Below are 23,440 nucleotides of genomic sequence, written 5' to 3' on the forward strand. Positions count from 1 at the left end.
CGAATTTTAAATTTCAGAAGCAGATCAAACGAAAACTATCTGTGTAGCCAAAATACATAGTTTCTGTAAAATAATATTTATTTAAAACACAATTACTAAGACATTAAATGAAAAAAACTACAAGAGAAGAATGTGATCACTTTGAAACGAAAACTCTCAAAGAATATAACGATTTCCGCAAGCACGTTAAAGCGCCAGCAAGTTGTCTAATACAAATCACTAAAGTGATTTATTTCAATAAACATTTTATTGTTAAAATGTTAAAGATAATGATCGGTGGAAGAATTTGTTCAACATCGCAACCACTTGAATAGATATTTGACGTGATCAGACAAATTGTGTCATATAACTAATTAAAGTCATATTTTTGACAAGTTGTTACGTTTCTTTGTTCGTATTTCGAACTCGATATTTTTTTAATCAGCGAGCGAGCACCCTTATCTTGTGATTTATTATTTTACTCAAAAATATCTGTATAAGAAATTAATAAATCATTTTCCAACCTAAATAATCATCTGGTTGCAAATAAACTACTGCAATAGTGTATAGGTATAGCATTGAGAAGCTACCTTCGGCATAGGAAGACTAATTCTCTACACTTATTTTTTATTATTGTACATATTTAAAAAGAAATACAAAGATGATCCATTCTGTATCTAACATTTTTATAACTTACATGGAGCTGCATAACATTATGCGGAGATTCAAAGGCTTTGGCCATGACCAACATGTAAACTGTAAAAGCTCTAGAAGGTTCCACATTCTATGATCAGACAAATATGAATAACGTCCAGTCGGAAAAGGGAGTTTCCAATGCGTTTTAATGGATTAATGGTATTTAAATGATCATATAAATTACAAAAAAAAAATTAATTACTTACTTTATTAATTTATAACAATAAGATTAATAATATTTTATTCGCCCTAACTAAATACTATATACTACATGACCAGCAATATTTAAAGAATTAAACATGTGACAAACGATTTTATTTTTTAAATATATACTCTTTCATAGAGACCTTTTTAGAGACGAGTAATTATTTAAATTGACAGATAAATAAAATTTACTTCCAGTAGCGAGGTAATGTATACATATTTAAGTATTTATTTCCTTTGACGCATATTAAATGATGGAATTAATTAACGTTAAAATAATAACAGGAGAATTAAAATAGAGCATATAAGTGAAGGTAAGTTTGAATTTTAAATCACTAATTATAAAGGCATGTACACAAATTAATAAAAATGTTTTTATCGTCAAAATCTTTTTATATAAAACCGCGAGCTCTTGTTATCTACGTCGCGATTGACACTCTTAACAAAATATTCAGTCTAATGAAGTGCACTCGCCTCTTGTTCATTCGAGGACGACCACAGAATTTTACCATAACAAGATCTCTGTAGTTAACTACTGAGGAGCGCTTTTGAACTTTTTCTTTTTGATCATAAAGATACGCTTAAAATTTGAATATTGTTTTTTGTTTTATTACGTTACTTTCTATAATATTACCGAGTGGACCAATATTATGAAATAACTAATTATATAAATATATATTAATTTTGAAATGATACCAAATTTTCTGTGAAATTGTTCCTATACGACAAAATTTAAGACTTAAATGTTAAGAGTTTAAGAACAATGATAAGAATTAAGATTTTTAGTACAATTTCATAAAAAAATAGATTTCTAATCCTATTGCGTTATATTGCAATTAAGTGTTCTTCAAAACATCTTCAGGAATACACCAAAGAATAAGCAAATAACATAAACATGACTGATACTAATAAATCTCTTAACAGATACCCAGTTTTAAACAAATAGGTTATAAGTATATATTAAAAAAAAAAAATAGAAAATTCGGCATTTAATGTTCCTTTCAGTGTTTTGTGACGGAAAAATATATATTCAAATGTTGTACTTTGTAATCAACAATTGTGTCTAACAAATATCAACAGAATCGGAATTAAAACCTCCTTGAAAATAAGCAAAAATAATATACTATATTTATATTTAAGTGTAAAATAAAAAAAAATACTTCATTCCTTTTAAATGAAATGTCACGATTGAATATAACTTATTTATCTGTAGCATTTAGATGTAACATTTTTAAAATTTATACACCGTATCTTAGTGAATGGGCCGACTCGATCGATGCCGCCGCGTGCCTGAGTCACGTGGGCCGCGTGACTCGCTCCCTCCTTACCGTAACCGTTTACAGTGTGTCCCTCCAACTTGGATGCGGACACAACAATGTATACTTATAACTATGATATTCTAAAATATATGATGATATATATTTTTACGACACACCAATATCGACGTTCTTGAATATTATAGTATATATAAATTTATTATAACGTATCTATGTTATATATTCTTGAATTTAAAATCCATAATATTGACATTTGTTTTGATAAAATACGATTTAATTTGTAATAGTAAACTCACACAATGACGGCCGATTATTATAAAATATAGCAAAGAAAAAAAATAACAGTTTATAATTTAAACGGTTTCGTTGAATTCAAACACGAACCGGACCGAGATGTTTTAAGGTTTCTCTATTGATATGGAAACCAAAAATGTATAAGTTGCTTGTATCGATCAAATTTAAGTTTTGTAGAACGCTAACGATGTTTTCCAGTGACTAAGAGTTGTTCATGAGTCAGATGTGATCAACACTGCTAACTAGATACAGCGACTATCGCAGTGTCCGCTAACGAAGTTACCTGATCATTGAATTAACGTCGGTGTTGTTGTGTTGATGTCATTTTTGTACGAAATATATTGAGTAGTAACTTTTTGTTTATGAAATTTAAAGCAATTACTGGTTATCCTTGATATGTGCTTTTTTATACGAATACTTGAGTTGTTTAATAATTATTTATATATTATATTAAAGTTTGTATCGCTGGTGAGCACTATGTAGTATCTTTGTGAGAAGACTTTAAATTACGTTCCATCAATCTTTCAACGGGACACAAGTTTCGCTTACAGATTTTAAATATTACGAACGCTGAAGGTATTAAATATTATAGATAATATTTTTTTAACAATTTATATCTATATATATTGAGTAAGTTTTAATAATGATGGTTTATGAAAGCACTACAAAATTTATTCTAAGACAAATGTTATAAGAAAATTGTAAAATAGTTTTTTTGTTGTAAAATTGTATAACAATTACATAATAATTTTTAGTTATAAATATAGTAAGAGATCAAAAAAAAATAACAGGGCTTTTTTTAGTCCTAATGAAGATAATTTTCTAAATATAGAATTTTTTCCTGGAATGTTGGAATCTAAGAAATCAGAACTATATTGATGTCTGTTCTTAATTCTGCTTCACTTTCTATTTTTGTGTTAACTCTGACATCTTATGAACCTATTTGAATCTTTCTTTTTGTATCTGAATCTTTCGATCAATAAATATTTTCTTAAGATCTAAAGAAGAAAACAATAAATAGCAATAGAAAATCGATTTTTTATAATATTTATAATTTAGTCTCGAACATACCAATGTTGTCAAAAAATCCAAGAAAAATTGCCTTTTAAATATATCTATGCGCACCGCCAAAATTATAACATAATTTGTAACTTATTCCATTAAAACCTCAATGGACTACGCAATTTTTTTACGTTGCATATATTTTTTTAACATCATGTCGGCACAGGCAGACGTCAGGTTGATGTAATGGAAATATTATCTTAACGCGTCATAATCTGTATCTTCTTGAAAAAAAAATATCGTTATTATTCATGTTATGACACTTTCCATACAATTAAATATAAACTCTTTTAATGGTGCTAAAATCGAAAACACATACTTATTTATTATGCCTAATATATATGGACACATTCACAATCGTGGTCTTGTCTCGCATCACAATATAAATGTCTTCACATCTATGCATTCTTAGTATATTCAGCAAAATTGCATGATATTAAAAACTAATAAGGCAGGGCAAGTTGCCAAGATATTCTTTAACAAAGTCCCCCATCAGAACTATGCGGTAAAATTGTAAACTGCAGGCTCGTCACGATTCTTCGGTCGCTAAAAATGCGAAATGCTCCCCTACATTTATATATATATATAACTATATAAATAAGAAGTAATAACATTACTTATTCATTATATATTTTGGTATAATATATGATGTAAAAAAATGAAATATTTTTTTTCCTTATAGTGTATTATTTAATAGATGTCATTATATAACTGAGCACTTAAATTTAAGCGGTCTAGGCTGTTATTCGCCCTTACTGAACAGAGGTCAAATGTCTCTGTAAAACTAATAACTTTGTTTAATGTTTAATCTACAGGGGACTCATTAGTGGCCCTATTTGTTTACACTCCAATAAACGAAAGGCTTGACCGATACCTTTTGATAGGATTTTTATATTAATTAAGTTCTTTCTGTTAATTAAGTAATTAAATTCTTTGATATCTTTCTTCACTCATCATAGTTTTAAATTATTTATATAATTAATTTTATTAAATTCATTTTATAATCTGAATTCTACCGTAGTATTATTTACGTAATACATACACTATTCCTAGGCCAGCGAGGCACAATGTTCTTAATATATCCAAATGCTTTATTGAAAAGAATTGGGATGTCAAAATCTTATTTGATGCAGCATCCGTACGATTATAATCGAAATTTTCACAACAATAGACATAGTTTAATTAAAAATGATAATGCTAATAGCGACATACTTTTTTAACAATTACTTTCATACTTCTGTTAAATACTTTTGTCTTATTATATCATAATCTAAGCTTTTATTCTTTACTGAGGAGTAGAAATTTTCTTGAAGGTCGCATGTTCAAGGTACGTATTGAATCAAAATTATGGGTCGAGATTGAAACTGTTTTTGTAAACGATACGTAAGTTCAACCGTAGCGTATCTTATAAAAATGTAATGAGCTATATAAATTAAGCTAGTTAATACGTATATGATTATACAATATTATTAAATATAAAAATATAAGCCAACAAATCTTTAACATTGCATATGATCTCTACTTAACTCCTACTATTGTTATTCTCTAAGGATATAATTCGCACTCACTTCACTTCGTGACTGAATCCCGAATGGACAAATTTTTCCAATAAACGTTATAGACGTTATTTAGACCCAAATCTATTTCTTACGTCCTTATATTGACGGTTCGGAATCGCTTAACAGAATGAGGGATGTGAGGGAGGGAGGTCAACGTCCCCTTCCCCCGGGAGGCTCGCAGCCTTCGTAGCAAGGGCAAACGTAGCGACCGTATGCCTTGATAAAATGTTATATTTTAATGACATCCTGTTTTTTCAATTAATTGAAAATATGATACACATATAAGTATATAGATGTAACATTTCTTTTCTTATCAAGACTACTTTTGTTTTAAATTCAACCATTACGATAAGTCTTCCCTGGAGACACGGTAATGTATATTTATTCCAAATATTAAATATTTTCCTTAGACATAAGAATTATACACAAATGAAAGATCTATATCTAAGACTAAGAAATGAAGAAGGAATTTGCTAACAGACCGAAACCAAACAGTTGACAGTTTGACATATCTAATAATGTGTCATCATTGTTGGGAGATAGTGAATAATTACTAATTAGTAAATAGTGAGGCAGGCGAAGTCGGGCGGCGCGTCCTATCGGGGCGATCAGCCTCTCCCGTTTTTGGGTCAAGCGCCGTCTGGCTCACTCACTCACTCACTCTCAGGAATTTATTGAGAGCATAAATTTCACTAGCCTTATTGTATCGGGAATGGAGATGCTCTGATTACTCTGTTGTAATACTCATTTTTACGATACGGTAATTTCTTTACAATAAAATTGTAAAACCAGATAGATATTCAGATGATACAAACATATCGTATAACATTATAAAGGGTAAGCATTTTGTGTCGCTGCCAGGTCATGCTTGTCGTCACAATTTCCTCTCGGAAAGTGTGATGAATCTGTTTTTAAAGGGGAAGAAGATCTCGAGTGTATCAAAAAAGGTACGGATTTTGAGATTCGAGTAATCCGTGTGCCGCATTCTCGGAGGATCACGCTTATTACGTAACATTCCAGACACGGTTCTAATGCGGCTCGGAAAACTAGGGACATTCACCTGACTTCAGTCATTAAATACCCGAAACTAAATTCTTCTGTTTTTAATATTTATCTTTAACACTTTCATTAATATAAAAGTGTAATTTATATTACCAATTTTTGGTCTCGTTTTAAAATAGCTTAACATAGTTAAATAGTTGAAAATCGGAAACCAGATGCTTAGATGGTTAGATTAAACGACTTTAAACTATTACAGGCAAGTTAATAATGTATCTATCGAATTTACCAGATTAGAACTTGTCTATTTCACAGTTAACAAAGCAAAACATAAAAACTAGTAGATTATTTTATCTAAGAGAAATGAATAGAAAAAGTAAGTATAATCGAGACGAAAACTTACGCTCATTATCAATAATTTTTCAGTTTATCTAAATACAAAAAAATATCGCGAAAGTTTAAAGGGCAACTATGTACAAAACCTGACAAGGAGAATTCCTGTAATATAATATAGTCACTGTAATTAAACTAGACCGTCTGACACAGAATGCAATAAGGATTGCGAACTGTCAACATCACTAAGACGTCTTTAAATTTTTAATACATTTTATAATTAATATAATCATTTCAAACTAAATAACATTAACGTACTTTCGTTCTTTCTATACTTTTATCAATGATAATACTTTAGATGATTCAATCGCAATAAAAAAAATAGCAACCTAAACGAGGAAATTGAAAATTTAAAAGTACAAGATTAAGACATATTAAAATTCCATCTAAGACAAGAGAATTCATAAAATTGTTAAAGACATCACAAGTTTAAGACGACAGATTCTGTTGTTCCGCCCTAATTCATACATGACAAAATGTTGTTCCAAACCAGCCAGGGGTAAACTAAATAGATCGTGGCGAACGCGTGTACTTCTGCCCGCCCACTGCGGAACAATCGACGATCGACTTATTACTATCGCTCATATTAAATTAATCTGTAACGAACTAATGACATCAAAAGCAAAATATTTTCAATATACTTCTATAACGGAATACGTAAGTAATTGTTTTACTAAAAACAAAGAAGATACGTACATTAAGAATGAACGAATAAGAACGAATGTAAAATTGGCGTGACCTCATGTTTACCTTACAATCTTTCCACTTAAACTAATACGACTCGCAATTATAACTCCAGGAAAACACATTAAAACTACACTCCTACATGATTCAGGAACACATTTCACACTGATAGTGATTAAACTATCTACTTATTTTAACATACAATCAGTTCGAAATTTAAATAAAATAATTTATAATTATCACGTGTATACCTTTATTCGTTAAATAAATATGTTATATTTATTATGACTGAAATGGATTCTACAATTTTAATAAAACTATTTGCTTTGAGATGACGAAATTATAAGATCGAATGTTATTTTTGGTTATAATTGTGTCTCTGTGGCTTATGTGATGGTACAAGAAAATAATTCATATCCTACCTTGATAGGTATTAATATATATAAAATATATATTCCTGTACTGAAATTTTATATATATTAATATATATAAAATTTATAAAAATATAAATATAAATATTTATATTTTTATAAGATATATTTTTATTAGAATATTCGACTTCAATAGTTGACTTTATGTTGTATTAAGTAATTTAATTTCAAATACTTACGTCATTAAAGGTAGGTATAAACTAAAATATAAAAAATCAAATATCACTACACGTAATTGATGCGTTCCAGAATATTTATAATACATTCATAAATAAAACTAGAACGCAATTTTTCTTAGTTTCTTATAAGTTTCTTGTGAGACAAAAAAGGTTGTTCATATTAGGGAGCTTTATTTGTTAAAACACACTATCTTAATATTTTAACAGTGGCAACATATGGAACCGATCGTAGTTTATAGCAGTCATGAAAATAATTTACTGATTATATTTACCTTATATGTATATAACTCCGTCGCTATCAATACATAGCAATAAAGTTTACATAGGCGTGTTGCAATCTCGTAACTAAATCTTGCACAATTATTGTTTTTTTTTTATATATACTTTTTATAATCTACTCATAGCACAAGAATATATTCAAGTAATACATCTGCACGAAGATTACCTTTGGGTATTTTAAAATCATGACAACTAGTGACATAATCGATCGTAATGTAATTTCAATCTAGGGTTGTAATATAAAAAAAAATACAATGGTTTAGAAATAAATTAAATGTTGTTTTCATATATACATATGTAGATATTATATTGGTCTAAAGAATATTTTTTTTTACCGTAAGAAGTCTTAATTCTAGTTAAAACATAAAATTTAAACTTACACTAAAACCAACTAAAAAAATTAAAAACTTTTATTTATGTATTAATATCCGGCACAATGTACCTATATATTTTGAGATGTAGCATTAAGGTAACAATGTACTTACCTCTAACATATATAATTAATGACTATTTACAAATCACAATTATGTACGTTTACCATAAGTAGTCACGGTGATTATTTAAAAAACTGGGTCATTGTGACTCATTTTCCTATCGAAAGCAGGACCGTGACCGGGACCCGAAAAATTTGTTCAAACGTTCTTATTGTACTGACGATGGTAAACACAAAGAACGGCTTCTGAGAGTCTGTGAGTAGGATTGTAAACAATATGAACTACCAGACTCTGTATGGAATCAAATAAAAGTTGGCACTGCGGGGCACCAAACCAGAGAACAATATTCCATGAAATTCTGTTTATATATATATTTAAAAAAAAAGAAGTGCCGAAGTGTGAGATGCTGGTATGCTCTACCAACTACCTTATATACGTTAGACTCATTATACCCTATTCTTCCAATAATAATCACCATTCAACATAATCTACATTGTTCAAATATAATTTCGTTGCCTTTATTATGCCAAAAAATCAAAATGCACTTTCTAACCTTAAAGGAAACTTCTTGGATCGTGAGAGCTACATAAAACGGAAATTAAATTGGTTTGTTCAAAAAAAAGGAATGGCCTAACAACTGCATAATATTTACGGTAGTTACTTCGATAGTGCTTAATATCAGATCTGATCAAAGCCTCCGATGATATTGAAGTGCATAGGTCTTTCAAACAAATTTTGCATAATTGCATTCATGTTTAATATTCTTGCAATTCATTTCAATTTATAGACTTGTAGTGACCAGATCTAAAGTTTATTCAGAATGTTAGTAGTATCTATGAGTACATCAATAGATATCCGGTAGCAGTCACGATGGAAAGTCTGCAAGAGGTCCCATAAAGAAAAGTATCTCTCAACATCAGTGCTGCCACCTTACGACACAGGATGAATTAGATCATAAACCATTGTAAATTTCTGTGGTATCATTAGCTGTGATGTAAATTGTAACCAGGATCATTATCTCCGCACTGAGATATAACTGGAGCTCGAAATTTATATCCACATGGATATAACGAAATAGACATTATAATTTCACTAGTTATTGTTAAACTTTGAGAATAGAATTGAATAGAGTTTTTTTGGGCCCATCAATTTGTTGACAATAAATATTTTTCTTATAAACAACACGGCACAAGACATGCCTCACCTTGTACCAGGAGTAATGCATTCGTGTTGTGTCACCAAGATTCAATATATTTGTCTAACGAAAAGCAAGTTTTTGTCATCTCTAGATAGCGTCAAAGAGCACTAAGATTTAAATGAAGCTGCAAAAAAACACAGCGGACAATGAAAAGTGTTACAAGAACCATTAAAATTTTTAACTTGTTTACTTTTTTGGTGTTAGCATGTAAGCAAGACTGTAAGCAAGGTTAGTAAAAGTAATGTCTAAAATTGTATATGAATGTTTCTTACAGAAAAATTAAACTTAGGTTAATGAAGGTAAAATATTTTGGTTGTTTTAAATGAGTATAATTCACATCAATCACAATTTTCATCTAACATTTATTATGTTGCATTGATTAAATATTTAAAAATACAACTTAATATTTTAAAGAGTTTAATCAAGTTCATGAAAAAAAATTTAATCCGTATATTATGGACAGCGTTTTATTATGATATATAAACTTAGATATATAATGGGACAGTTTAATAGCACCTCTCCCTTGCAGTAATACAATTGTTTGCTATGCTATTTTTAGTGATTTTATGTGAAATGCGTCATTCACCACATTGTGGTTTCCAATGAAAATCAATCACTTGCCTCCAACGTAACGGTTTAGTAAATGTTTCTTACAAAATTATTAATCACGCATTCGTCGCGGATTTCAAAAATATAGATATATAATTTTTTTCCAATAATTAATCAACGTCGCGTTTTTTAAAATTTCTGCCCACCTTAAATAAAACAAAAATAGTTTTTTTTATCTTTGAAATAGAGTTAATAAATTTCTTTTCTAACTCAGTACGTCAAATATTAAAGCTATAAATCAATAATGATACCAATATCCGTAAGGTTATAGATACCTTTATATGAAATAAACAAAAGTCAAGAGCTTAATCCAAAACCCCACTTCTCTTACGACTGTTTCACATATACAAAACAACGTTCTAAAATATTCAAATTTGTATAAAACCTCCATTAAACCGGATTGAATAAAATCGATCACAGACGTAGTCACCGAACAATATATGGGAGGTCGCCTTGAGAAAAATTCGTAAGGGAGCGTTAAGTTTGCGGGAGGCATAGTGAGGTGCGGAGCGGGGTTTGGCGCGGGGGGCAGAGGTCACGGATCAGCTGGGCGGCGGCCATATTGATTCCCTGCCTGTTTGATCGGCGCCCGCCCGCGCCTCGCTCTCGTGGATTAATAGATGAGAACAACTTTTATGATTTCAACTCAAACGGAACGTTATAGATATGCAATTATCGTACTGTGAATCGAATATTTCATCCATTATCTGTGGCTTTATGAGTGGGCGAATGTCGGTGCCGGAACCGGTAACTACGCTGGAACATCCTAATGGACGGAGAAGCGAATAATTTACCCTTTATAAAAAATATATTAATTTTAATATCTGTTCTGAATGAAATACACAATGCTATTTCAGTCGAACTTTCTATTATTTACAGCGCCCTAAAATATTCATCGCTATCTCTATACAATTTAGAATATAATTCCATTAATAGTTGAGGGAATTCGAGTTCATTTTAGTACTATTTATATGTATTAAATTAAAATTGCAACAGTCATTTTATTGTATATGTCTACGTCTATTGACTCGTGACGTTTCAATTTGTTGAAGCGTTAGAAGCCGCGAAGGATCCTCTGTTCTGAAACAGTGTATAAACAATCCGACAGTTAGTGCAACTCCAATTGTAATATCACTGTTTAATTCCTAGAACAATGCTTCGTTTTGCAATCTCAGATTTGTCATGGGATGAGGAAAATTATCATTTAAAATTCTGATAGCTCTTATTAAACATCTTATGGTGATTCATAAATATCACAAGGTTTTAAATTTTTAATATTTTTTTCTCTTTCAGCATTTTTCATAATGTAACTCTAAACCGGGATTTACACTCGCGTACGAGTCGCGAGACGAGGCACGAGTCGAAGCAATATGTGACAGTTTAAAAAGTCGCTCGAGAGTGTAAATTACAAACGATTCCAGTCTCAATACACTCGTAATAAGAACGGTAGTTTACACTCTCGAGCGACTATTTAAGCTGTCACTTTGTGGTTCGGCTCGTGCCTCGTCTCGCGACTCGTACGCGAGTGTAAATCCCGGGTTAACATACAAAAGAAAATTTTAATTATATTTATACTGATAAAAATCTTATGTTACAATTATGGATTGAAATGTCTTTACTAATTTCCATTCAAATCAATTTCTTGTAACATCAGTTGTTTGCAACAAAGCAAATGTCTCCAGTAAATTTATACGCTAATTGGCAAATAATATAGTCTTTAACACTTATTCATAGCTACTTGATAAGTGTTGAAGAAAGAGCGAGTGAGTCATTGAGTTCACTTGACGGTATAGAAAAATTTCGAGAGTCCGAGTCTTTAAAGTAAGATGATACGCGTGGAAGAGTACCAGGGTATAATACTTCAAGTTATATCTGGTGTAGCTTTTGATGGTTAAAAATTGTCACTGGATTTAATGAGGGTAGATGAATAAATAAAAATCAAGCTTTGTAAGGAAGTTCCAACATAAATATGTCGTAATATATCGTACATTGCTACAACCTACTGAAACCAAAAATCATGCTTCTTACAATTCCATTTAAAAACTAGTTTATCTATTTGACCCGCTTTATGTTCTTGACAATTTTGATTTACAGACTAATTACCATAATTGAAATTTAAAAGTGAAATAAAGTTTTTTAAAACACCGTTGCACGTGAGATCGGTCTTTTATTGGGAACAAGCTAATCCTTTAAGCAGACATGATCGAAATAGCCCAATAGCCGATTAACATGCCGGCGACCGTAATCGGTTATACACATATTAATGAGGATCTTTTTAATTATTATTCGATATTTTATATGAAAGTTTAAGTACGGATTGTAGTGTATTGGATAATCCTAGTATTATTATGCGTATGGAAGTTTGTGAGGATGTATGGATGTTTGTCGATCTTTCAAGCAAAAACTATTTGAAGTTTTTTAATGAAACAAAATTTGTGTTTTGGACATCAAAAGAAAGTATGTACGTTGTTTAAACATTATTTAAAATTAGGAGTACGTCAAGAAAAATGTATTTTATATCAATTCACTTGTCACGGACTAAAGATGGCGCTTTAGCTCTGTTACCATAGTATTAATTCATTGAGTATACATTATTAATTTCTGTCGCCAAAAGAGACTAGTAAAAAAAACGATATTAATCAATAACCAATAAACAAAATGGGATGCATCTAGTGATTTTTATTATTAGACTCACAATTTGCTCTATCTAATATAGAGATTTTGAGAAATAGAACTGTTTTGATATTATCTTCCCGCAAATCACGACCGAATTTCTTATTTGACAACTCGCTTGTTCTAATCAATATTTCTAAACAGCTCACGACTGCTATTGACGTTTCAAGTAATCCATAAAATATTATTAATCGATAAATATCTTAAAATCGGACTCTTTAATTGACTGCAAGATTATTTATTATCGATATTTCGCTACAGTTCATGACCTCAGCTCTTATTTGACTGTTTTCCCCTCCCATTAGTCCTACCCTCCCTCCATCGCAGCGTGCACTTGGCGTGTTGCCATCACAAACACTAATTCGTTGATGTTGTTACATAATTACTTCGTATTTGCACTAACCGGTCGCAGTACTCCGCATTGGGTCTCTTCTGCTATACTTTTCCCTGTCAATCTCGGGTATCCGGAAAATGTTATTGGAAATTTAACGCTGATACTTACAGTTTTTGTATGGAAAGAGCTTCTTTATAACTTCATTGAAACTTGACATTGAAAGAACTATCGCATCGCGTTTGCTTTAAAGTTAAATATATGTCGGGTTAGACGGATTGTTCAAATAGTTCATAATTTATTACGAACGGACTAACACGGCTACAAAGAATAATAAATACAAAGAACGTTCCTACAATTAAGCGAAGCAGAAGGAAGTAAGGAATACAATATTCCCGGTAGTAAATTGTAGTGCAATTACGAGCATCATTAAACAGCACAATAATATTATAAATTTGAGCCGCTAGTGGCTTGCCACATAAGTTTATTCCGTAACTCGTGGCCGCAACAAAAAGGGAATATTAATTTTCAGAGCTCCAGCCTTTAATTATGACGAACAACTTTCGGACTCTCAGCTCACATTACATACTGCTAGCCAGTTCTCCCAGTTTAAACTTCTTTACGCGATTGCTTTGAATAAAGCTAAAAAGTATGTGCGGTCGTACTTTAGAAGTTTCTGTTTCTACTTTATACTTTAAGAGGTACAATTACGCGACAAATGCTCGCTCATAACTTTATCCATTACAGGGAACATGCAGTAAAAAATCTGCAATAAAAACCGTTCATTTGGTGCAGATTCGGTTTATGTGCTGCAGTAATTCATTAGTTTTAAAACGAAGTAGATTAAAAATTTAAAAATATAGGATGCAACTACCTACCTGAACGCATCTTTATCTATAAAAATAACATATATATATATATGTACTTAATGCTAGAAAAACCTAAACAATACTTGATTAAAATTTATATATAAAAGATTTAAATTTTAAGTATGAGAACATTTCTCATGATATCAATGGAATGAAGTTCTCTCTCCGTTTTGGACCAATATGGAAACCAACCAGATTGATGCTAAGGCTCGGTAATTTCCTCGGGTCTGAAATGGTGCTGCACTTAGTAATTTATGCGGCACATTAATAAACATGAGTAGATAAAGGCATCGTCACAGTTCCGGCGATCCATCCAACATTGCGACCTTGGCAGCCTTTCGTGAAACCACTTTAATCATTTTTATCAACATTAACACTATTAATAATTGAACATCCTGTATTAAGTATACACCGACGTCAAACATACAGTTATGGATTAATTTCATTACATGAAATATATTAATTTGTTATTTATACGTAATTTATATTGTATTATACTTAAGGACGTATTTTAACGGCACCACAAATTTGTTACTCTGACGTCATATCGCTAGTATCAAAGTTCATTGATTTTCTAATATAATAGTATTAATAAAACTGACAATAATACCCGGTACAAGTCCTTTCTGCAGTGGCCGCGTCGTTCCCCTATCACATCTTCCTGTCACATGTTTGATGAAGGTACACTACGCTGGCTGTTGGAATACAAATTGGTATTTCCTCAACTCACCTGATAAATCTAATATCAGTATTATAAGTTTTCCTCACTACAGTGTTATTGGTAGTGACTGAAATGATCCTAATTATTAGTGAGAGATATTTTACCTCATTTGGGCCTTAACCATATCCGTACTTTAGGAAGTGTAAATTTAAAATAGCATCAAGAAAAGAATACAACTTTCATAATTGGTATGAGTTACGTAAACACTCAAAGTGCGACTTATGTTGATACATTCAACACAACATAAACATGTTAGACGAAGCCTAGTTAGCGACGAGAGGCGTTACAATGAAGCGAATGACATAAATATTTTAGTTTCAACTATTCCTCGGCCGTGAGAGCCTCTTAGCGAGCAAAAAAGTCAGAAGAGACTTTTATTTTTACAAGAGATACCTCACTTATTCCATTTTAGCACACAATGCTAACCAACTCTAGCTAGTTTTTATGTACCTGCAATTAGAACTATAAAACTAAATATTTATAGAATATTGTTGTTGTTTTAAACATCACTTTATTGTAACTAAAATCAATCAACACTTTGCTAAAACAGCTTAATGGTTTTAATAAACGCTCAATCAATACTTAAGGAGCAATTATTTACACAACAACACCTATATATTGTCTCTTGTCGATTGTAGTTTTGCTAGTGTATATGTAAAATATATTATTAATCTGAGTAAGAAGATCTTTCTGTAAATTTTTGTTATCCATTTTTTTCTGGCTAGTAAAAATGCGTGCATGATTTAGAAAGCTTGGCACTGTAGATTGAGTCAGGTTTTAGTGAACAAAGTCTACAATTATCATTATTTATTAAGAAATCAATGTAATGTGCAACATTGGTTCAAAATAAACATTACAATTCGTCTCCATGTGAACACGTCTTGAAACAACTCACACCGGTTACTAGACCTTAAATATAAAAACACACTAAGTGAACTCAATTCCATTGGGAGACGAAACCGTATATAAAATGTTCAATAACGGTTTTTACTTAGAGATTGCAACAAAATAGTGTAGTTAAGTGTTTTAATCCTCTCGTTGTATTTCTATGGTGTAAATACCGGACAAATAGGTCAGTTGTGGGCTCGTAAATTTATTGACCCTTCCCACAACAATGTTTATTGCAATTTTATAGGGTGTGACAAAGTTGGTAAATATTTTTTTCAGATTTGACCTAGGGATGAACGAGTATAACAAATATATAACTTACACTTGCAACAAGACAACTGTTATAAGCTTCTACTATTGAATGTTTATAGTCAATAATTTTTTTCACTCAAACTTATTAATCAGTCCCGGTTCATTTTAAATACAAAATTTTTTCTGGCTATTCATTATTTGTTTCATTAATTAAAACAAAAAAAAACATCGTATATTTTTTTGTACATTAATTAAAATACTTCTATGTTCTTGTATATTTTTTAACTTTGATATAAACGAAAAAAATACAATAATATTTTTAAATATATGAAATCAAAATTCAACATTTCACTATGATGATATGTCATATGGTTTTATTTTTTAATGTTGTCCTGAAACAATATTGTACCTGAACATTAGACAGTTTTCAGTCAGATTCAATAACACGTTCAATATAATACAGACTGCTACCCAATGTACAATCGTTGTTACATACATTATTATTGATTTATTTTTAATAATTAATTAAAAAAATATATTACATTTCCAGGCCTACTCCCACTTTACATAAACATTATCTATGCCTAATTTTACACTCATCCCTGCGCATGATTAGATCATAATTAAACAAATTGTTTAAGCGTTAAGCGCTATATATACAGTTTGAAAATTCGGTTCAATTTGAGGAGTTAATAAATATTAAATATGAAAGTAGGTCACATGACAGCCGATGTAACGAGTGGATCTGGTTTTATAAAACTGTTGAAAACATCGACCCGACCTTGTCTGAGAGGGACTTTTATACGACTTAAGTAATTAGCTTTTTCTTCGACGACATCTGAATAAATGTAATGCCATTCTTCGAAAGCAACATCTGAAATAGCACACGGAAAACAAATTCATTTGTATTTTTTGACTGTCAAAAAAATCTATACTTACTAATGATTATTCGACGGACATGAAAATCAAAATGTTATTATCATAGTATCTTATAAGTAAAAAAAAAAGTAGGGATACTTAATCTTGGTGTTGTAACCGATTATTTTACAATGGGAATAGATGTAGACTGATAAGTAGGTCAACTACAAGCTATGCGAGCGGCGACGCGGGGCCGGTGTGAGGAAACGATCGTTTCTCACCAGGAAACTTTACCCCGTGTCACCTTGTCGCGTCTTCCGGAGGGTAAGGAGCGACAATCCAGCCCGTCATTTGCCAATCACACTTAAAAACAAATTGATTTTAATTCTCTTATATTTTTTAAGACTTTCCCAGTATCATCTAGTTGGAAATAATTCAAATACTGTGATGTACATTATATATATTAAAGATGATGGAGAACTTTCGATGTTTTGAAGTGCATAAGAAGTTCTTGTTCGTTCCCATTCTTTTTTCAAATCATATATGTATATATTATAGGCAATCATGTGCTTGTTTGCATACATAGAGATTAATAACGGATAATGGATTTTCGTTAATCAGAATGAACTCAAGATACCTAATGACGTAGTGCAGATTTAATGAAGACTTCACAAGAGTACGGTTGAAAGGTTTTAAGCCATAATTCCCCGCCTTTTGTTTCCTTTGTCTCGTGATACGTCTTAAAATGCCGACGTGGACAAAATTTTACAATTTCTTTACTGTGTTTTTGTTAAACTGTAAAAACTTTACAGTTGTACAGCTGAAAATCTGACACCGAAAAGTTATTAATTAAGCCAACAAAATATATTTTATGGCTGCGAGTATTATACAAAATATATAAAAATTGCAAGTATTTAATTATAACATATAAATTTACGTAAAGGATGGTAAAGTTACTTTTAATAACTTGACTAATACGACCATGTATTATAATTCATTAGTATGTTTACAGCCGGTAGGTGTGGACCAACTTAGTTCTGAACAAATTCGTTAATTACTCATTAATTTTTATTAATGTCAACATTTTAAACAACATCTCTCTAATATCCAAAGTACATAATTAATTTATCGTTAAAATAATTACGGACAATATTTGAAGTATTTTTTTTACACACCCCGATACATACTTATTAAGGTGAATTTCAATCAATAATTCCTTTATGGTCAATCAAAGAGATCAAAACAGAACCTACTAAGATTAATACTCTGTCAATTAATTCGATATTTTTTTATTTATTTCATTATTGTAAGTTGTCTACAATAATATTAATTGGAGATGTGGTGAAAAATGTATGATTACACACATATAACTATATAAGTATAGATATGCCTTTTTAATACGGATTTTACAGATAGTCTTGTTATTGTATTTCAATCTATTAACAAGAGCATCTTTGCACTTATACGTTTGCTTTGTTGTTGTGTGCAAATGTGTTTTATCGTTCACATACTAAAACCTAAACACTAACAGACGGTAACTGGAAGATAGTATTAGGCTGAAACTATAATTAATTTATAGATAACTGTAATAAATAACGATACTGATTATTGTGATATTTTGTTACAGTGCAAATTTTTAAATAAAACGTAGTTATGCACTGACGTATTTTAAAATAGTTGCGTAATTGATTTACAAATAACATCGTTAAATTTGCTTCAATAGTGCGTGTATAAAATATAGACTATTAAGATACTACATATAGATACTACATATTCAAAAACTTTACAGTCCATAGGATTTTGAAGATAAACTTATAAAACTATTATATAAACATTGAAGAATGTTATGATTAGAAATTTCTGGAAGAGTAAACAGCTATTCAAACACATCTAGTGCACGGCCATTCTTAAATATTCTTAGTAAAATACATTCTAAAGTAATTTCTTCAGTGTCCGAGCTTATGATACATATTTCATTTTTGTGTTACGTCCAAAAAATCATTTGGCAAACATTAATTTAAAATTAAATCATTAGTTTTCTCTACATTAATATTTTTACACAAATGTCAAGATGAACAAACATAACTCAACCATCTTCAACCATGTAGAAAGTTACAGAAAAATATCCTGAAACCAACATTATGAGTGGCCTCTTAGGGAATATAATGTATAATTTTATCTATCGGGGCGTGTCAAAGTCACTGCGGATTGGAAAATCTTGTAACATGTGCCGAGTTCCTCAAAATATTTTCCACTACTGACCACGTGATCACTTAGCCTTCATAAACTAGATGTATGATAAGTAAACTATACATTGAAAATGCTTTATTGTATAGTAAAATAGGAATATAATAAATATAAACATAGAAATATTTAGAGTTACAATAAAATAAAGATTCAAAATACTAAAGAAAGGTAGGTTAAATCATTGCGAGGAGAGCTCTGGGCGCATGCGTGCAGGTCACGCCTGCGCATCGCCACTTAACCTCAATCCGAGACGTGTTTTTGAATGAAACTTCATTCGCAGGCCGACTCACACGATCGCACTTTGCTTTCAAAACTCACAGACGTAAAGGATGTTTCACCGAATCTCAATTAAGCTCATTGATTAAATACTTTACTTGCTTAGGACTAATTACTATGGAAGTCGCGTGAGCCTTAGAAATTTTATTATTAGATTTCTAATTCTGAAAAAAATTGTGATCTTTCTTATATCTAGTACCCAAAATAAATAATCCATGCTTTATATTATTTATATGTAACTCAATACACTCTGTAGTCTTGTCATTGTCAAGAAAATATCAAAATTTTCAAAACGGTTTTGAACTTTGAAAATGTAGTAAGCTATTATTTTTATTTCTATTGGTGTTTTATTTTAACGTACGGTACCGTATTACGAAGCCCTTAAGTATGGTTGATGTGTTATTTATAAAACAACTTAAGTGAGAATGTTTAAATGGAGTCGAACGAACTGGTCGTGTACAGGGAACAATTAACAAGATAGCAAGCAGTTGAAAGCTTTCTAGTGTCTGTGCCTGCAGGTGATCAGCCTGAATAGGAAATGGCTACTGACACGCTACAATGACAATGTCAACGTTTGTAGATAGGGATGGGGATAAATAGCTAGTGACAGGAGTGAGGTAATTTGCACGTTTAAATCGATTGCCAGCTACAAATACAAGACAGATTCTTATTCAACGTACCGGTAATTTTAATAAAAAGCCTAATAGGAACCAATAGAGTTGTTCGGGTTATAGAGAATATTATGCGTGTAAAACAATGAGACAACATTTTGTAAGAAATAAAAACCACCGCAAGAATAAAAATAGTGCATTCTGTCACAATTAATTTATTGTTTCTTTAATGATAGAATGGAATGAAGTGCATTGTGAAATGAGTTTTACGATTTGTTTAATAATTAAACACGCCTGCATCTTTAAAAAAATATGTCTGAGCATAAAATACATGTTTATCTTTGTTACAGGAAGAGATAAAGAGACTAGGGGATAATTTACCGTTCATTTTTTTAATTTATTACTACCAAGATATATTAAAAAGAAATAAGGATTACCAACAGACTACATAATAAAGAAGTTTAAAGTTTAATACGACGCTCTTAAGGGGCCATAATGGTTTTAGCGAAAATATGAAAAAAAGGCCCAATATATTTTCTCTAACCTTCTTGGAAATGGAATAGCGGGGAGCTCGCGGACAAATGGTTTAGGCTCTACATTGACAAATTACCCTAACACTTTTCTTTTTACCCTACTGAGGGCAAACGGCAGTCATTTTGATAGCTTTTTGATTTTACACTATTATCCCAAATGAAAATATATAAATATAAGTTCAATGAACAATGAGAAGAGCAAACCCAAATTAACTGTTGATTCTTGAAGGTTTTCCCTGTCCTATCCAAAGGATTTTTCTTTTAATACTCAATTAGAATACAAAGCAGAGAGCACAAGAATATTTTTGCTAGCTATATTGTCAAGACGAGGTCAGAACTTAAACTTATTTTCACACGGGTACTACTTTTAATTTTAATAATTAAATTTTAGTTTAATAATTGTAACATTTTAAATACGATACAAGAATAAATATCTATCTCATATTTGAAAGTGTAACGGTTTAAGTCAGGTTACATATTTTTTTTAATTGCTTTACTTAAATACTTTTGTGATACAAAAGACTGACGTAATTCTAAGGTCTCTTTACCTTAAATATCAAAAGTATGATATAACATATAAACAACGCGACATTTCGAGGCAAAACCATTCCTTGGTTCCATGCCAATTCTTTGTAGAAGATTAAAATGACATTCGAAGTGTCGGAGCTAACCTATCCCTGGCAGACATTATTTCACGCTTCACATCAAAAAGGTTGTATCTAAAATATATATATTGTAATTAAATGTATATTATGAGGAAGACTTAAAGCACTCCGAAGTTACGTTATAATGCGGCAAATGGGTACTGGCAGTAAGGAGTATTTTGTAGTAGTGAACCATTCCCCGGGGTATCATGTGCTTCACGCACGTGCTTTTAATTAATTATAAACTTCTACCGACGCTTTATGGCAAAAATAAGGATTCGTATCTGTTTTACATTTTATATATATTTCCACAGGCATTCCACGTATATACTTTAACAGAAAGATTAAAATGACCAAAATGGATGCGATGTTTTAATATTCATTTTCAATAATTATATTTAGTTTTATTCATTTGTGTACACAAAAAAAAAATATTTTACTGCCAATACAGTGACATACAGGCGAATGAATAAGAATAACTCTGTATTAAAATTTTTGAATTTTCAATGAGATATCGATGAAATACAATCGATTATGGAACTGATACAGACTTTCATTTACGTTCTGTTTGTTCATTCTGCTTATAGCAAAAGTTTTCATCTGTCATTCGCAGAGATATGTAATTTATTAAGTTCCGTCAAACCCAACCCCTGATTCTTTACTATTATGTCTCCCTCTGGGACCTGACTTCATATTCATTACTTACAACCTATAGGATACCCGACTTTTGTTATAAAACTCGCACTTTTACTGTGTTATAGTATTAGAATATATTTTTGTAACTATTTGAAAGACTACGTTCTGTGTAAGCTTTTTAATATTTTACAAGAAGAGAAGTTATGTGGAGTTAAATTATATTAATGCTGTGGTTTTTTTAATCTTGTGTATTAACGTTCTTTATAAAATCGTCAGTTCTAGAACAACTAACTCCTTGCTTCAAAACGTTTGATCGGTTATATAAGATAAGCATTTTAGCAGTCTATCGTTCCAAATATATTAAAGCACAGGTCGTGATTGGTCTGGGATTATGATTTCCATATAACATTAGTAGTGAAAGCAATTTTTATATTGTTTTCAGTAAAATATATCCTGTTTGTTTAAATATGAAGGAAACCAAGTCAAAATTAGAATCAATATTTTTAAAATTTGGTCCACTAAACCTATCACATTCATAAAATTGGTAAAAGTTGTAATTTTTTTTTGGCACATATAGATTGAATCAATATTGAAAGGTCCTTGTCATTAACATCTGAATCAGAAACCTATTTTTACCCAACTACAAGAGGAGTCAATCATAATAGGTTTGAAGTGCCTTCTAAAGAGTAATGATAAGATGTTGTTTACGATCAGCTATCAAAACCTGTGATGATGGTTTGGTACATGTGGTAATGTAATGAGTACCGACTCACCTGGCACTCGTTACACGTATGTACGGAGTAGGACTGGTCGCAGTCGTATCTCTGGAGGATGGTGGCGAAGTCGCAGTGCACGCGCGCGACCATCGCGTCGAGGGCGAGGAGGTCGCGCAGCGTGCGCTGGCAACGCTCCCCGCCGGCGAGCACGTCGGCGCGCGCGCCGCGGTCCAGAGCTGAGGCGGGCGAACGCTCGCAGCAGGCGCGCAGCCGCAGCTCCGCCAGGCGGCGGGCCCTCGCCCCAGCTCCCAGCGCGCACAGCGGCCGCACGTCGCGCCCCGCCAGCGTGTCGCCGCCGCCGCTACACGCCGCGTGCCCGTCGCCGCACTCGGCGCTCGCGGCCTCCTCCTCCAGGTCGCACGCGCTCAGCCAGGGGTTGAGGCGCGCGAGCGGACTCACGGCCAGGCCCGCGGCCGCCATCAGCAGCAGCAGCAGCAGCGGCGGCGCTCGCATGGCGGGGGCGGCGCCGCTAGCGGGGGCCGGCCCGCCGGGCGCGGCGCTGCCTCATACCGCATCGCGCATGGCGACCTACTCGCGCGGCCCGGGCCGCGGGGCCGCCGCGCGGGGTGGGCGCGCCGCCATGTCGCTCGCTCGCCGCTCGACTGACTCCCCCCGGGCGCGCATCGATCGCCCCGCGCCCCGGTCCCGCTGCGCGCGTCCCTACACCCTCCGTTCTTGTTATGTAACATGCGCGCGCAACCCTCACTCACGGCCACTTTTCCTCTGAAATACTACCACTGGCCTCTGGTGGTGAGGTTTCGGACGCGTTCGAAACGACTACAGCCTTTCTCTTCAACAACATTAGCAATGATTTCCTCAACATGCTAACAGATGGCGTTCTAATAGTT

At 32.3% G+C, this 23,440-nt stretch overlaps 1 protein-coding gene across 1 annotated transcript in view; it reads right to left on the reverse strand.

The window, feature by feature from the left end:
- LOC116766378 (uncharacterized) overlaps positions 1–23,070 on the reverse strand; it is a 39,575-nt gene extending 16,505 nt beyond the window's left edge. Inside the window, exon 1 of the mRNA XM_032656222.2 lies at positions 22,590–23,070. Within this exon, the coding sequence (XP_032512113.2) occupies positions 22,590–23,045 (456 nt within the window). The 5' untranslated portion in view covers positions 23,046–23,070. The remainder of the gene's footprint in view (positions 1–22,589) is intronic.
- Between the last annotated feature and the right edge of the window lie 370 nt (positions 23,071–23,440).

This window comes from Danaus plexippus (genome assembly GCF_018135715.1).
Source record: "Danaus plexippus chromosome 3 unlocalized genomic scaffold, MEX_DaPlex mxdp_30, whole genome shotgun sequence".
Lineage (NCBI taxonomy): Eukaryota > Metazoa > Arthropoda > Insecta > Lepidoptera > Nymphalidae > Danaus > Danaus plexippus.